The sequence below is a fragment of the Volvox carteri genome (assembly GCF_000143455.1).
Source record: "Volvox carteri f. nagariensis unplaced genomic scaffold VOLCAscaffold_19, whole genome shotgun sequence".
NCBI lineage: Eukaryota > Viridiplantae > Chlorophyta > Chlorophyceae > Chlamydomonadales > Volvocaceae > Volvox > Volvox carteri.
The window spans coordinates 797,285-814,335 of record NW_003307562.1 but is presented as its reverse complement, the minus strand read 5'-3'; the positions used below and the strand labels follow the sequence as shown (position 1 = coordinate 814,335).

Here is a 17,051-nt window from a genome sequence, read left to right as displayed (position 1 = left end):
ATAAAGGAGGGTGAGTGGGTGTCAAACCCCTCCTGGAGTCTTAGGGTTAGGGGGGAGGTCGAGGGAGGGAAGGGGGGAGGGAAAGAGGGAGGGAGGGAAAGAGGGAGGGAGGGAAAGAGGGAGGGAGGGAAAGAGGGAGGGAGGGAGGGAGGGAGGGAGGGAGGGGGGGAGGGAGGGAGGGAAAAAAGACAGTACGCGTAATGGCCAGTATGTGTTTTTTCTCTTGACAAGGATTTCATGGTACGGCCACAGACCTGTTCAGGAGCCGAATGTCGTACCCATCTTATGTGTGTTTCAACGCGTTTCGCTAGTTCCCCTCCCACTTTCCCCCATCCTTTCCTCCGAAAAGAGGTGAAGCGCCGAACACAGCGATCCTCGCGTGCGGATGCCGTACGGGAGGACGTACGACTGAGCATGCTGCCAGCCAAGCAGGTACGATCAGAGGCGGCGGAACAATTGACCCAATGAAGTGAAATGAAAGATTGATGAATATGCTTTGTTGTTTGTTTGTTTGGTTGGTTGTTCGTATCCGGCGCTGCTGCTGCTGCTACTGCTATATGTCTGTGTCTCTGTGTCTGTGTGTGTCTGTGTGTGTCTGTGTCTGTGTGTGTCTGTGTCTGTGTGTGTGTGTGTGTGTGTCTGTGTGTATTTGTGTGTATGTATATGTATGTGTGTATGTCTATGCGTTCTGCGGCGGCGAACCCACCATACCACACATCCACAATACCCACATATCATGGTCATGCAGCACATGCTTTCGTACATGTACGGCAATCCTGTCCAGGTGCTATCGGAGCTGACTGCAACGACGCAACCATCATCGCCGCAAAAGCGAGCCCAAGGCCGCGCCAGCGGCGTCAGCCTCGATGCGTTCGTGGCGGCACGGCGTGCCGTACAAGATTCATCCGCCGCTGCGGGCACAGCGGAGGGTGCCGCCGGTGATCAGCGGGACACGTCAGCGGCGGCGGCGGCGGCGGCGGCGGAGGGAGCGCCGGCGGCGTCACGGCTGCTTGGCCCGCCGTCGAGGGCAGCTGAGCTGCTGAGCGCGCTGAGGTGCGTGGATGTCGTCTACGGCAGCGGTATGTACGGATGGGTAACTAAACTATGCACCCTCCCATCTCTCTCTGCTCCTCCTCCCCTCAGAGGGACAGAAGCGAAAAGCGACCCCTGCCATAATTGGAATTACTCGTGGAATTTTCATGATTAGGGCATTTTCCTGCAGCCTGGCGCCTGATTAGGCCATCCTTTTGAATTTGAGAATTTAAGCTTTGGATGTTTTTCGTTTTGGATTTGGGTTTCATGCAAGAAGCGTCAATTGTCTTAAACTTTGTCTTGGTTATGCACATATCACCCTTGTTGGTGTTTGTTGTCCTCAAAGCATCGAATTGTTGTAATGATGCTGCTAATGCCAACACAAAAACTTTCTGTTTTTTTGTGTTTTATTTATCTATTCATTTGAAATGCTTTTCAGAACTCGTTGGGATCCAGATGATGATGATGAGGAGCTAATGGGGGAGGGGCAGCAGCAGCGGGAGAGCGGGACCGTGTACGACAGCGGCGAGGCCGACGGAAGCGCGGCCGGGGGAGACGCGTCGACCGCGAACGAGCCCCGTGGGTCCGTACCGCCGCCAGTCGTTGCAACTAATGTACGACTGGATGATTTGGTTTCGGCGCTACGACAGGACATGCCCTCCCAGGCTGTGGCGCTTCGAGGACTAAAATCACAGGTGTGGGTGTAGGAGTGGGGTTAAAGTAAGTTTATTTAGGGTTTTAAGTTAAAGAAGATGGGGGGATGCGAGGTGAGAAGGGCGGGGGAAGGGAAGGGAAGGGGAGAAACTACCAAATTAAAGATCTTTATTGAGGCAAATTCGGTGGCTATACGGCACAAGCCGTCCTTTATCCCCATCGCCAGTCCGTGCCGGCGTGTATGGCAGCGTGTGTGGCTGCCTTGGGTTTTTTCCGTACTGATCCGTACTCACAACCTTCTACACCCTTCCAGCCCCACCTGAAAACTGAACTTTGGGGTGTTGTCCCGGTTCGATTCCCCTTTCCCAAAAATTAACCTTCTTAAACCCTAAAACCCAACTGTACTCCCCCTGTTTCCCCCTTCGGGTGGGGCGGGGACACGCGCCCTGCGGGTTTATGTACGGCAGCGAGACGTCGCCGCCATACGTCTGGGCTGGGCTCGCCGACTAGGGGGCTTGAGTGAAGGAGAAGACGAAGACGTTAGCGTCGGAGAGGAGGAAGAGGTTTTGGATGACAATGGTGACGTCGTACGGCGGCGTCGGCCGCCGCGGCCACGGTTGCAGTTTCGGTTACGCATGAGCGAGCGAACGAAAGAGCTTCGGAAGATGTGCCTGAACATCGTGAGTGCGAGTCTGTCGGAAGGAACTGTCGAAGAAGAAAAATTGCTTTCCAGAAGTTTCTCTAAGGGAAAATTATTGTCAGAAAAATCATGAGTTGTCGGAAAAATTCCCAGAATAATTGAAATTTCTTAGATATATCGTGAGATTTCCTCACTTTTATTAGCCCGGGACCGCTAAACACGCATGTCAGACTTTACATTCTTCTAAAAATCTGACTGCCACGGCGCGGTCTCTCTCATCCACTCTCGCGCCTCTTGCCGAACATTCCTTGGGCATTTTGTACGGGACTTGTACGGCATTCGTACGACAGCTGGACGAGGTGGTTCTTGAGCAGGCGATGTTCCGACTGGCCCAGCGGCCCTCCCGGGACACGGTGGCGGCGGAGGTGGCGGCGTGGCGGGCGGCGCAACCCGGGGCTCTGGCCAGCGTGGCGAGACATCTAGCTGAGGGCCTTACGCACGAGGTCGTGGACGAGCTGATCGCGGAGGTGTGTTTTGTGGAGCTTCGTTAGTTCGTTAGTTCATTGGGGAGGGGAGGAGGGGGAAAAGGAGTGGAGGGTACGAGGGTGTGTATGTATGTATATATATGTATGTATGTATGTATATATCTTGTATGTATCTGTATGTAAAAACAAGATATGTATGTATATATCTTGTTTTTAGGGGGGCTGTCGGAGTTGGGGGGAGTAGGATCAGGGTAATCGCACACGATAACGACGCTTCCAGATTGCCACAAATTCCTGCTGCTCGTCCGACGCTGTACGGCATATCTATTCCCCAAAAGTAACCTAACTCTTTTGCTATACATATTGCCCGGCCCGCCTTCCGCCGATCTGGCTTTCGTTGGAATGGCAACCGCCAACGCACAACTATCAACAACATGAACTGTTTAAAAGGCGTACGACGAGATTTGCCATCTGAAAAAGGTACGGCGGTCTGGGTTCCTACTAACGCCCTCCTGGGCGGCGGCGAGTCGTCTACTTCAGTGCTTTCGTCGCACTCGTACAAGTCCTCCTTTCCTCCCCCTACCGCACCCAACCTATAGAATCCCAAGTGATGAAGTTCTCCCCATTGTGCGTGTATTCCGTACTTCCCGCCCTCACCCCTCACCTTAAGAAGCAACCCCCATCTTGGCCGTCACACTCAGGTCTCAAAACTAAATCCTGTAACGCCTCCTAAAAGCCTAAAACCTCTCCTAAAACCCTAACTCCCCTCCTAAAACCCTAAAACCCCTCCTAAAACCCTAACTCCCCTCCTACTATTTTTCAGGTCGCTGATTCATTCGCGTTCGACATGTTGGTTGAGGCGGTTGCCTTCAGTCAGCGCAAGTATGTTTTCGGAGCGCGTGAAGACGCAGTGAGGTCCCGGTTGAGAGACGCTGCCGTACAGCAGGACGTGAGTGCGTGTGTGCAGTACAACATATATATGTATGTGTATGTGTATATGAATGTGTATATGTATATGTGCCATATGTATATGTTTACGTACGTATATATGCTTATGTATGTGTACATGTATATATACATGTACAGGTATATGTGTGCGTGTGCGCAAGTCTGTATGTATGTGTTGTTATATGTACAGGGAATCCACTGACCCGTGGGTCGGTTGGTGGAGGGAATAGATTGGAGTTCAACGAATGGCAGAGGTATAGTTGCGATTGTATGCTGAAGACCGACCCGTGGGTCGGTTGACTTAAGACCCCACTCGCAACCAAGACCAATACCGAACCTAAAAAAGCAAGGCGCCCGCCCCTCGACTGCGTGTTCCTCGCCCATCCTCCCCCCTCCAGGCCTATCTGGCTCGCAGCCTCGCAGCCAAAAGGGCGGCGACCATGGCTCGTACACTCAGTCGGAGAGTCACGTGGAACGAGAGGGAGCTGCAGCAGCAGGGGCAGCAGCTGGCAGTAGCTGGGGGAGGCGGGCGGAGTCGGGGTACGGCGAGTGGCGAAGACGATGACATGGACACGTACAACCTGTACGGCAGGTGGCCGGTGGCGGCACGGGGTATTAAGGTGCGGGGGAATGAATACACCCCTTGGGGGGCCCCGCCCTTCCCCCGGGGGGAACGAAGTTGAGAGGTTTTGTGAACGGTGTGGTGAGGGAAAAGGTCACCACGGAATGTACGGCATCTGCAGTGTACATTCCCCCCTGGGCTATTCAGCAAGTTCTTGATGAAGCCCTGAAACCCCAAAGCCCTCAAAAAGTTCTAAAACCCCCTTCGGTCTAAAACTAACTAGATTTTAGTTTATAACCGCACGCACAAACGGTCTTCAACGCAGCTCGGCACCGCGCTGTCCGACGAGCTCGACGAGGACGCCATCTACCTATTGCACCGGGACTTCGACGACACCCACTTGCCGCGGGAGGAGAAACAGCTCTACCTGCAGGGCCTGAAGGTGCGCGTCGGAGGGGAGGGAGAGGGAGAGGTGGGGAACCCAGATGGGGGGGGGGTTATACGGGAGCCAAACGAGTATGAGAGCCTTTTAGGGCCTTTCCTTTCCCGTACACTTAATGTACGGGTTATGCCGTCAGCTGTACGAAAGCAGTAATCTGTTCGGATCCGACCGTAACGTCGTTCCATCACCCATGTCGTCGCGCTTTCAACGAACCTGTACGGCTCCTCGGGCCTCAACCCTCGAGCAGCAGCCGCAGCAGCAGCTGCAGTAGAGCTGAGGAGCTGAGACGGTACGACCCTAAGTAAAAAGGCTCTTACGACAAACACGTTCGTACTCTTGCACTCGGCCGTACCTGTACTGCAGGCCATGTTGCAGGAGATGCGACTCCAACGGGGCGATGCGCCGTACGGCCACACGCAGCAGCTGTCCATCTACTGGCCGCCGTACGTAACGGTCAGCCGGGTAGGTACCTACCTCAACTAATCCTCCCACGTGAGAAACCTTGTCCAAAAGACAATTCTAAAAGAAAAAATCGTACGGCATATCAAGTACGACAGATTACCAAACAGATTACTAAAGCACTAGTTGTATAAGGACTTTTAGGCTACTTTTTAAAAAAATCTATACACAATATAAATTTCCATGGCTTATGGCTTAACTACTCAGAGGCGTAAGAAACGCTTTTACGAAAAGCATTGTGAAAGCGCTAAAACCCGCCCTCCCCCCCACTACAGGTTCAGCGTCTCGCCGCGCAGCGCCAGCGGCCCCCCCTTGCCGCTGGGCCCTCTGTTTGGCGGCAGCTACTACGGGATGCCCCCAGCCGCATCCAGGCGGGGCCCTGGGGGGGGCCCTGGTGCTCGGTGGCGGCAGCCCGGGAAAGACTGTTCTGGAGCCGGGTGGCCTTGAAACACACGTACCTGACCTCAAAGGGGGCCCCAATGGTGCAGGTGTGTGTTTTTAAGGGGGGGGATGGGAGGTAGGGGGAGGGAAAGAAGGCGTGCTTGTGTGTTTTAGGTGGGTTGGGAGAGGGGGTAAAAGAGGTAAGAGAGAGTAAGTCTGGTTGCGTGCGTATGTGCTTGTATGTTTGTATGCATGTACGGTTGCGCGTGAGCCCTGGCATTGCATGCATGCATACAGACAGACAGACAGACAGACAGACACGGCCTCCCTCCGATGCGCCTCCTCCTCAGGTGTTTCACGAGCTGGGTCCCATCACCGTCCTCTCCGCCAGCCCCAACGGGGCCTTTCTCGCGGTGGGAACCGCCCCGGGAGCCATGCTGGTCTTCAACATGAGGAACAAACCCGCCGCGCCCTGGTTTCAGGTGAGTTGCTTGTGACCCGTGGGTCGGCCGACCCGTGTCTGTCTGTCTGTTTGTATGCCTGCCTATCTCCCTATCTGTCCATCCGTCCTCCTGTTTCCCTTCCTACCTTTCTGTTCCATGTGTATTGCGACTCATCGTGGCTCGTCATGACCCATGGGTCATGAACCATGGGTTATGTCGTAATGACCTATTCAAGAAAATACTTGACACCTATCCTATATCCAATTGATCACCTTGTCCCCAACTCCCCAACTCCCCCAACATACACACACACACATACCCACACACACCTTAAAACCCACCTGCAGGTGCTGGGTGACGGACAGACGTACAAGCGGCCGTGGTTTCGGCGCCCCAAGCCCCGAAACCCCGCCCTGGTGGCCCTCTCCTGGAGCGCTGACAGCCATCAACTGGCCTCCCTGGACGCGACTTCCACGCTCCGAATGTGGTGGATGAGACCGGAGCCAGGTGCGCGTAGGAGGCGGGGCAGAGGATTTTGTAAAAGACCGATTAAGGAAAGGAAACTTTGAAACTGCATCCTGCCTACCACTCTCGCATCATGCGAACGAGTGGGCTCACAAGGATGGAAGTCCGATCGTCGACAATCCAATGGCGATCTTTCCTTCACGCCTCTACCCCACCTCTCATCTGATGGGCCCATCTGATGCAGCCGTCACCTGGCTGCTTTCTAACACGACTTTCGAATCCCGGAATCTGAATCCATTTTTTTAATTTCGATCAGGATCCTTTGTCAAGGAAGATCCAGCACGACAGCCGGTGGCTCCGGAACTCATCCTCTCATTGGGCCCTATGTCCTTCGCGATCAGCGGCAAAGCCCCGGTTTCGGAGCCGCACCTGGAGGAAGAGCAGTTCTTGGCGGCGGCAGCAGCCGTGTCGGGGTTTGGCGGCGGCGGCGGTGGTGGTGGTGGTGGCACGGCCGCTGCAGCGGCGGCTGACGCCGCCGCGGCGGCGGCCCATGCGGCGGCACTGTCTCGCCGTTGGGCCTTATGCTTCCATCCCGAGTTCAACATTGCCGGTGTACAGCCTACTGTGATGTTACCGCAGGTGGTTGTTAGTCGGTTAGTTGTTGGTTGGTTGGGGGAAGGGGGCGAGGGGGGAAGGAGAGGGGGGGAAGGAGAGGGGGGGAAGGAGAGGGGGGGGAGGGCAGGGGGAAGGGGGATTGGAGTCCAAAAGGGGTTGGTTAGTCGGCTTGGCTTCGGCCCAATCATCTGCCATTCCCACAGTGTTGGGTGGCAGATGGTGTTTATGGAGACCGACAATCCTTTGGGGTGCCTTGTATAACTGCATTTACAGCATCCTTTTTTTATTCAAGGGCACCGTGTTTTGAAGTGGCCACATGAACGGGGCCCGGTAGTGCGTGTATGTATGTGTGATGTATGTGTGTGTGTGTAAGCTACCTGTGTACGACTCCTGCGCTCCCCTCTCCGCCTCCTCGCCTTACCCCCAAAATTGAAACACGTGCACACGTGCACACGCTCATGCCCCCCAGGTCACCGGGGACCTGCTCCGCCTCACGACCACGGCAGGTAGTCGGGTACTGCCCACACCATTGCCCAGAAGCAGAGGACGAGTTGTACGGAGTACGGCACTTAACCAACAAACGGTAAACTTCCTCATGCCGCCACAGGTGGGTTGTACCCTCTTAATGGGTCCAGGGTACGGTGTACGGAATGGGTACAGCGGAGTGCGTACGGTGTACGGATGGGCACGCAATGGTACGGATGGTTAGCGAATGCAGGATTGTTGGCTGGCCCTTTCCCGGTGTTTAGACCATAAATACTCCCTTAAATCTCCCCCCTTCCCCTCAGCTTACGGAAATTTTGAGATCCCTAAAACTGCGTAAAGCTCTGAGAGCATAATGACGAACCCGGAAACTGTGCAAGGTCCTGAAAACCCTGATAAGATTCCTGCAGGTTCCAAGCATCCGTTGGCTACTGCTACTGCTAACCTGCTACTTGCTTAACCTGCTACTGCTACTACTACTGCTGCTGCTGCTACTACACTACTACTGCTGCTATTGTTGGTAATGCTGCTACTATTGCTAGTCATACTGTTACTGCTACTGCTACTACTACTGCTGCTGCTATCACACTACTACTGCTGCCACTTTTGGTGATGCTGCTACTGCTACTGCTACTGCTAACCCCCTCAGATACCGTCACCCGAGTCCCGGGTTCAGGCGTTACTTCGCGGACATGACTCGCACATTGTGTTCGTGGATATCTTGGCGGACTGCGCTTCCGTACTGTCCGTGGATGCGAGTGGGGAAATCAATATTTGGCCGGTGAGGGGTTTTAGGGTTTTAGAGCTTTAGTGGTCCGGCATGATGCTCGGTTTTCGGGTTTTTAGGCTTCAGGTTCGTTCACGGAGGAAAGAGGGGAAGCAGGGGAAAAGGGAGAACAAAACGAAGAAGGGGGAAAGGAAGGGGGACAAAAACACATGAGGGGGGGAGGGTCAGGGGGGGGCGCACGAAGGGGGTTCCTGGGGAGAGGGAAAGAGTAGCGGGGGTTGAGGGGGTTGAGTTAGGGTCGTTTTTGGCGAAGGAGGTATGAAAGGCGGCCCTCTAAGAGCGCGGGCGGGTGCAGGAAGATGCCACCGAAGACCAGAACTCGAAGGTTGCACCGCCGCGTGCCGCGCGCCGCGTGCCAAACCCACACTTACACCCCACACACAACCCCATCCCCACACCCACATACCCACAAACCCGCCTTTCGCTTCAATTCCCTCGCTTACTTCTGATGCCGTTTGCCCTCGACAACTGACTTTGATACTGGTTACCGCGAAATACTCTCTTTAGACGTTCGAAGGGGAGCGTACGGGATATGGCTGGTTCCGTCCCCGCCGTACATGGCGCCTGCCCCGTACACTGCGGTCGTACCAGGCCCGAGGGCCGCTCAACCCCGTGTGGCCCCGAGTTCCCGTACCGGCTCTACGGGTATGTACGGTGAACGGTGTGTCGTATGTACGGTATGCGTGTGTATGCATGTCTGTATGTTTGTATGTGTATATTTCCCCACGACTATCCAGGTTCCATCGGAATACCCTCACAGTACGTAATATGCCGTACACACGTCATCTTGGACATGCATCGGCACTCGGTCCGACTCCTTCCCTCCTTTGCCATTCCCCCAGGGTATCTTGTACAACCCGCCAACAAGTGCCGCCGCCGCGGCGGCGGCGGCCACGAAAAACGGCAGAGGCGGTGGCGGCGTCGGCGGCGGCGGTGGCGGTGGCGGCGTCGGCGGCGGCGGTTTCTTTGGGGGGCTATTTCGGCGACATGGAGATGCGGCATCCAGCGGCGGCGGCGGCGGCGGGGGGGGAATTCCTGGCGGTCCAGGCTCCCAGTCGGCGGCGATGATGCCGCCGTCAGTGACATTTTCGGAGATGTTGGCGGATGCGGGTGGGTGACGGTGGGTATGTAAGTATGTATGTATGCATGTTTGCCTGTACACGACAGGTTTTTTACGGTACAGGTAAAGCCGGGCGCTCATACCCGGGGCTGAAGCACGGTGTGTGTCGGTATGGACATGTGAACGTGTTTACAACTGCATGCGTGTATGTCTGGTATGTGTGTATGTCTGTGTGTACATATCCAGGAGGGATCATTGAATATGCAAGTGCATGTGCATGTGTGTATGTGTGTATGTGTGTTACATCCACTACTTGTGAAAAGCAATAAGCGGTCCCGCCTTTACGAACCAAGGGAGGTCCCAAGGAAGGGCGAAAAAGACGACAAAAGAAGCCAGTAAGTGTATGCGTGTGCATGTCTGTCACACATATACACACACACGCGCGCACACACACACATGCACACATGCACACATACACATGCGCACACACACATGCACACACACACACGCGCACACACACATATACACACATACACATGCACACACACATATACACACACACGCGCACACACACACATGCACACATACACATGCGCACATACACACATGCACACATACACACGCGCACACATACACATGCATATACGCATCCAGCCCTTTCTCCTTCTCACCCCGGGGTTGGTTGGTTCTTGGTTGCGCTGCCTGTCCAGGTATGCTGGATGACGATTTGGAGGCCGCTCGGTTGAATGAGCTGCCGTTGGGAGACTTTCTGTTGGAGAGCCGGCAGTTGTGGATGGTGGGTGCAAGCTGAGATGAAACCGTTGGGGTTCGTTGGTGTCGTTACGGACTGGAATAAGGTGGGAGTTGGGAATTGCACTGGTGGCCCCGACAGGGTCGTTCGTGTGTGTGTGTGTGAGAGAGAGAGTGTGTGCGTGTGCGTGTGTATGTTTGTTTATATGTTTGTGTGTATGTTAAGTGTCTTTCCGATTTCGGGGTTGGCAGCTGCAGCAAAGCCAAACAAAAGGCGCTTAGTGACTTTTTCGCTTTTTTGTCGCTTTTAGTGTCTTCTTCGTCTTTTTATATATTAGGCTTTTATTGTTCCCCATCGAGCGCTTTCCTTCCGGAGGCAACACCGCGTCCACCCGCTCTCCAGTCCGAAGAGAGGGCCCCAATCACGGTCCCTTTTGACTTGCTCGCTCGGCAGCTCAGTCTGTGTGAAACTGTCAGGACAAAACACGAATTGGCGCGAGCGTACGCGGCGGTTGGCGGTTGGTGGTCCATAGATGACGGTTAGTAATTTTTCGACGCAGGTGAAATCTGCATTTCCCGGCAAGTTAGTTGGTGGCATTGCCCTGCAGGTTCGTTTTCTGGTGGACCGCAACGGTCGGTTGTTGCGAGAAGCCATCCACAGACCCGTGGGTCAGTCCTCCTGGGAGATGGCGGGTGGTGGCGGGCGGCCCTTAGTCATATCTACCTATACCATGAATGGGGAGCTCGTACGGCGCGCCAAGCAGTACGTGAGTACGGCATCGGGGTTATTGCCTCTTAGGTTGGATGGGAAAGAGAGAGAGAGAGAGTGTGTGTGTGTGTTTGTGGGGGGTATTGTGTTGACGGGAAAGGCCATTGGCAATCCTCCGGCTCTGGGAGGGTTTTCGAATTGATGAGGCTCCCTAGATCCTAGATGCCTAGATAGACAGACTGACTGAATGATAGACGGACAGACAGACAGACAGGCAGACAGACAGATTTTTACGTGCTCCGCACGTTGCCTAAAACAATGATCTCGCGCCATAATCAAAACCACCCGGTGCGTACCTGTCAGTAACGGATACCGCATATACCGGAATAATCCTAAGTCCTGCTTAACCTTCCTCCGCACGCATGCTCACTTGTGCCCTACAGGTCGTACACGCCCAGCTGCCGTACCGTGTCGTGGCGGCGGAGCTAACCCCCAGCCGCCGGGACTTGGTGATTTGGTGCCGCGTTGGTCCTCAGCCGGGTGACGTGGACAGCTTCGGGTACTTTTCCGTACATGTGAGTACGAACATATGCGGTCTTTGCATCAACTTACAAACTAAATTTGAATTGAATACCGAGTTACTCATTTCATTTACTGGCTCGCTGCGAAGGAAAGGTTTGGCGCCATGATTGGCTCTGTTCGGTTGGGTGTTAGTTATTTGGTTGGTGTTTGGCGGTTGCCGACAGACGCCTACAACAGCTTGGGGGGAGTACAGTTTGCTGTCGTGTTCCATGTCTTCTGCTTTGTTGTCTCCGTTGTTTCTTCCTAAGTTCTTAAACCCCCAAAACAGATATAACGGCTTCTTATTAACTCCAAACACGAACATCCACGAACACCCTGCGGTGGCAGGTCCTCAATTTGGAAGACGGCTTCAAGGCCTGCACACCTAGAATTGATATCTACGACCATTCAAGGTGTGTTATGTCGTACATTACGGCCTCCCGTACCGCGCCGCAATACTTTGCCTAATAATACTTGAAGGACGAGTTGTATGTATGTATGTATGTATGTATGTATGTATGTATGTATGTATGTATGTATGTATGTATGTATGTATGTATGTATGTATGTATGTATGTATGTATGTATGTATGTATGTATGACGTTGATTACACTGTGGGCTGAAAAGCCGGGGGCCCAGGGCCGAAGCACAGCGCGAGGGGCGGGTGCATACGGCTGGTTAGTCTCATGCACTCCGCCCCCGGGTCAGGCCGCACGGGAATGTATGTATGTATGACGTTGATTACACTGTGGGCTGAAAAGCCGGGGGCCCAGGGCCGAAGCACAGCGCGAGGGGCGGGTGCATACGGCTGGTTAGTCTCATGCACTCCGCCCCCGGGTCAGGCCGCACGGGAAACGACGGCCGGCACGCAACAGCGCTTGATTGGCGCTCCAACTAGACGGGATCTATGCCCGTTGGTCTCCTAACATAAACGAAGTCGCAACTGGGGGGCTCTTCCTGCCGACCGACCGAACCGAGCATCTCAGAGAGCTCGCAACCAGGACCTGGGCGACCGGGAGCCCGACGAGTCATCCCGGGCTGGGGAGGTCACCAAGCTCAAAAATCCTCACGCAAAAAAAAGAGCGCAAAGAGCTCACACCACAAGACGCCAAACAGCCTCCTGAGACTACTACCCTCCTCCGCCTCTCCCTCCCTGGGCTAGTCCAGGGGAGATAGCCCCCGTCGGGGGGGTAACACCGCACAAGTCCGCGCCCTTCCACAGCACTGGGTCTAACTTGAAAAGTACTCAAACGGGAAGACCCTGCGGCAACGCAGGGCGATCAAGCCTCCGGAAACCACAGGGGGGGAGGGTAGCCAGCTCGGCGCCCCCCCAATACCGCTCTACCAAGACGGCTGGTTCCCAAGATCCTATCTCACCTAGACGCCGCAACACGAAAAACCCGGTCTCGTACCCTGAAGAACCTAGTCCTGCACCACGCGCGCACCTTCGAGTACGGCCCCTCCTTCTGGGTGCCCACCTCCCCCTCATCCGCGCCCTCGCTACGGCCACCTGTTTCCACTCACCACCCCTCAACCCTACATCCTCTTGGTGCTCTCTCTGCCTCTTCCCCTCCCCCCCCGGCTCTCCCCGCCCTTTCCCCGGTCTCCCCCCCCTCCGCCGGTACGGCTCCCCCAGGCAAATACACCCTCCCTCCCCCATGTCCCCTTGCGCGGCACCCCCCCAAGCCCCATCCCTGATCCCGCCCCCCTCGCAACCTTTCCCCTCAACCTCCCTCTCGTTAGGGACATAGTATAACGCAAACGTTCTAAAGTTCTTAAGTCCTGAAACTCTAAGTTCTAGTACCCCAGCAATTATATGATGTTCACATCCCCAGCAATCATCACGCAGCCAGACCAAGAAGCTTAACTCTATTTCACATGTTATGGGTTTTCGGGTTTTACAGTATTAAACAATCGAATCAAAGCCTTTGTGCAACGAACAGCATCATCATCGCGCTCCTCGCACCGCCTGTTTTTTGCTTTTGGCTCACAGACGCCTTTACTGAGGCCGCCGTTGGCGCTCTCTCGGCATTTGACCTTTTTTGGCAATTTGTTTTTTTCAATGCCAAAGGAAAACTTTTGCCTTTAGTCGTTAGCCTTGAATCCTTCTTCCTTTGACCGCCCCTGTTCCCTTCCAATTTTTAACCAATCCCATCCTTTGGTCCTGACTCCTTGACCACCCGTTCGACGGCTTTTGACGCTCCCCCCTAAAAATAAAAATGTTTCTGGACGCCTCCAACATATTTCAACCGCTCCAGGGGAGCCGCTCCCCCCGCCTTCGCCGTGAGTCGCCGAGTCCATGGTCTTGGCTCCGAGTATCTGATAGCCGGCCTGGCGCATGGCCTTTTGGGCTTCTTCTCGCTAAGTACGGGAGCAATCGTACGAGTCGTACAGCTGCCTGGAGTGCCGACACGTGAGTGGTGTTGGGCACGTCGCAGCTAGCAGCAGCTAGCAGCGCCCGTCCCAAGTTTTCTTATCTTGCTTCTTATCTTCCTTTGCCTCCTTTGTTTTCTTTCCTCCTTTTGGAGCTTCTAAGAGTGTTTCCGTCCCTTTGTCATGCCTAACAGTGCTTCCTTGCCATGGGTCATGTCAGGCAGCTGCGTTGGCTTTCTTCTCCGCAAAGCGCTGACAACAAGTACGACAAACCGCGATGTTCCTTCGTATAAGCTTCACCCTTATCCCTTCGCATCCATCCGCGCTCTCTCTCGCCATTTTCTCCTCTAAATTCCCCCCGGATATGGAAATCTGAAGCACCCGCAACCCCCGATCCATTCCGCAGGGAGTCCGTACTTCTCCTGTCTGACGCTCTTCACCGTCTCTCCCAACTTCGAATGCCTCAACGCCGGCAAGTCCTTCGTCGCCGTCACTGCCGTACACTCCAACGCCGCGCATGTGTACGAACTGGATGATACGGGAGGTGTGGAGCTCAATGTGAGAGCTGTGACGGCGTACGGGCCGCCGCCGGGCGTAGCGCCACCGCCGCCGCCGAAGCCCATCCTGCCGACGAGCCAGGAGCCGCCGCCGGTGGCCCGCAGCCAACGAACTGAAGCTAGCGGCGACGGCAGCGGCGACGGCAGCGGCGATGGCAGCGGCGATGGCAGCGGCGGCCCAGTCCCTGTCCTTGGTCCGCACGAGTCGGCTAGGGACTTGGCGGCGGCGCCGGCACCGGCGGCGCCCGCGCTACCTCCGCCGCAGGATCCGCTAGGATCCGGGGTACCTCGTCCCGCCGGTGGTCCTGGGGGGGCGCGGGTGCACCGCCAAGTGACGTTCAAAATGGAGCCGCCGCCGCCGTTGTGGCCGCGGGGTGCACTCGGAGAGGCGGCGGAGTCGGCGGAGGCGCAGGTAGAAGGGACGGACGGCAGGTTATCCCTGCCGCCATTGGCGGCAGCTAGGTCGCCGCCGACAGTGGCGGCGGTGGCGGCGGCAACAGCCGCGGCGGCGGAGTCGAGACCACATGACGGCGTCAAAGACGAGTACGGCAGCATGCCGAAGCTGCCATCGGTGGCTCGTAAGGCTTCTCAGTGACATCGTGCGAAGCTGCCTACCTATCGACAGGGACGGGTTGGTTGGTTGCAGGTAGTTTAGTTAGTTAGGGCTTCAGAGCGTGTGCCTCAGGTAATGTACGGCAGTAAGGGAAGAGTAAACTTTAGGAGCATGCGACCTGCGTCGATGGTGGAGGTCACTGGAGCCGGGTTTCGGAGTCGGGTTTCGGAGCTGGGTTCTAATCGCTTCCGGAGGATGGCAATCCTCCAGGCAGATAGCTGACTCAGCTGCAGCTGGTGGTGCTATTAAGAGTGCGCGCCAAGATTTCATTTCATTTCATTAAGTAGCGACGCCGAAACGTACGAACGAATGTACCGCATTGCGATGCAGGCGAGAAGTGCTTGAATAGGAAAATGAAATGACCACTCTGCACGGAGCGTGGAGCATTGCACTTTTTGGGGTTTGTGTTTTCTAGTTGACGGTGGAGGTGACGCATTACAAACATCAGGCTGACAGCATGTTGTCGGATACCTGTACCGGTGTCCACCACGGGAACACCCTGTCTGCTTTAAATGCTGTAAACGATATATTAATTTGCTACATAAAAAGTGCTAAATTGTGCTTCAAAAAATGCTGCAAAAATGCTGCAAAAATTTGCTACAAAATTCATCTTGACGCACAGCTGTAAGATGACCAGGACCTTACCGGCGACCTCAATCGGATTCCGATTGTGTTACATCTAGCGGTCTCAAACGGTAATCTGAAAAACCGTTAATGTGAAAAACCCTAATGAAGTTCAGAAATCGGCCGCCACAAAAACTGTATTATCAGGTGTTTTTATTATTACATACACAGTGCACAGATCCCGTTTCACACACGTCCCATTTATCGTATTCTGCAATGCTGACGACAGAGAGAGATACTCCGAACTTCGCCCTCCTCATCATTCCATGCCAATTTCCCCCCCCACCACCACCGCCTTCGCAGCCTTCCCCTTTGTTTTCTTTCTTATTGGCACTTTTTTTAATCCATTCCACCCAGCCGGCTTCTCCGCATCTATTTCCAGACCCGGGCACCAGCAGCACCACCATTAGCAACCACTAAAAACTGCTTGCCGACCTCACAGCGGCGGGCGTGAGATAATAATCAGGCCAGGTAAGCTGTATCTTTCCTCCCCACGCCACGAATCGCACCGCACCGCAGTGCAAACACCAGCTTTCCCCTTAATAATCCCTAAGGGGCGCGTTGGAAGACGGAAGATGAGCATTACATGAGCATTACATGTTACGACTGTTTTCCTTCTTGGAGTGCAATATTTGGAGCGGAATACCGCGAGAAGTCATGGGGGTAAAGGAGCGTGTTGACTGGTTGTTGGGTAGACCTCTACCCGAAGGACCGGCGATAACGGCACTAAGGGAGCGTTTGATGAGCGGCTGGGACCATACGCGTCTGACTGTCTTGCCAGAGGAGTACCCATCAGATGGGAAGCAACCGGGAGTGCAAATGGCGAAGTATAAGCACTGGATGGGGCTGCCCTTTTCGGGAGCCGCAGCCGTCATGTGGCCAACACCTGCTAAGGTTTTCATTCCTCGTTTAGCACATCGTAAGCTAATGCAGTTTCGTTCATGTTGCTGGGCTCTGGAGGCAAACAGAGCACGAAGGGGCAAGTACCATGTCCCCAGGGGGCAGCGGTTTTGCCGCTGTTGTGGTACTAATAGCCGAATCGAGGATGAAAAACACGTGTTATTGGAATGCCCAGCCTATAATGATATTCATGCTGAACAGGGATTCGATCATCAACAGAGCATGTTGGAGGCCATGAAATGGGAGCCAGCACGTCTGGCGACGATGTTGGAATGTATGTGGGCTCACCGAAACTCAGTTACCCCCTTTGGACGCTAGTCTGGGCTGATGTGCGGTGTTTCCTTTCCTCCGTGGCTTTTAGGCGTTGTAGTATTGCCCTTGGGCCTTCGGCTCGTATGGGTAGTTTCACAGGTATGGGGTCATGCACCCCCAACCATGTAACACACACAAACACACATGAAGGAGGAGAGAATTCCCGGTCAACCAGCAAGGGTATGCCATGTTTCC

General features: G+C 54.7%; 2 protein-coding genes across 2 annotated transcripts in view; both read left to right on the top strand.

The window, feature by feature from the left end:
* VOLCADRAFT_91014 (uncharacterized protein) overlaps positions 1–1,207 on the top strand; it is a gene marked incomplete at both ends in the record, with an annotated part of 2,480 nt that extends 1,273 nt beyond the window's left edge. The window contains 3 exons of the mRNA XM_002950595.1: positions 350–432; positions 749–1,053; positions 1,144–1,207. Of these exons, the coding sequence (XP_002950641.1) occupies positions 350–432; positions 749–1,053; positions 1,144–1,207 (452 nt within the window). The remainder of the gene's footprint in view (positions 1–349; positions 433–748; positions 1,054–1,143) is intronic.
* Positions 1,208–1,460: 253 nt separating this feature from the next.
* On the top strand, positions 1,461–15,002 carry VOLCADRAFT_91013 (uncharacterized protein; the record flags this gene model as incomplete). Its single annotated transcript, XM_002950594.1, has 20 exons — positions 1,461–1,727; positions 2,310–2,366; positions 2,677–2,853; positions 3,635–3,760; positions 4,158–4,379; positions 4,647–4,763; positions 5,127–5,225; positions 5,498–5,710; positions 5,954–6,085; positions 6,394–6,553; positions 6,828–7,150; positions 7,596–7,733; positions 8,259–8,390; positions 9,239–9,506; positions 10,167–10,252; positions 10,815–10,973; positions 11,359–11,490; positions 11,825–11,889; positions 13,736–13,890; positions 14,257–15,002. 20 exons carry the CDS (start codon positions 1,461–1,463, stop codon positions 15,000–15,002), a joined length of 3,774 nt encoding a protein of 1,257 aa, XP_002950640.1.
* Between the last annotated feature and the right edge of the window lie 2,049 nt (positions 15,003–17,051).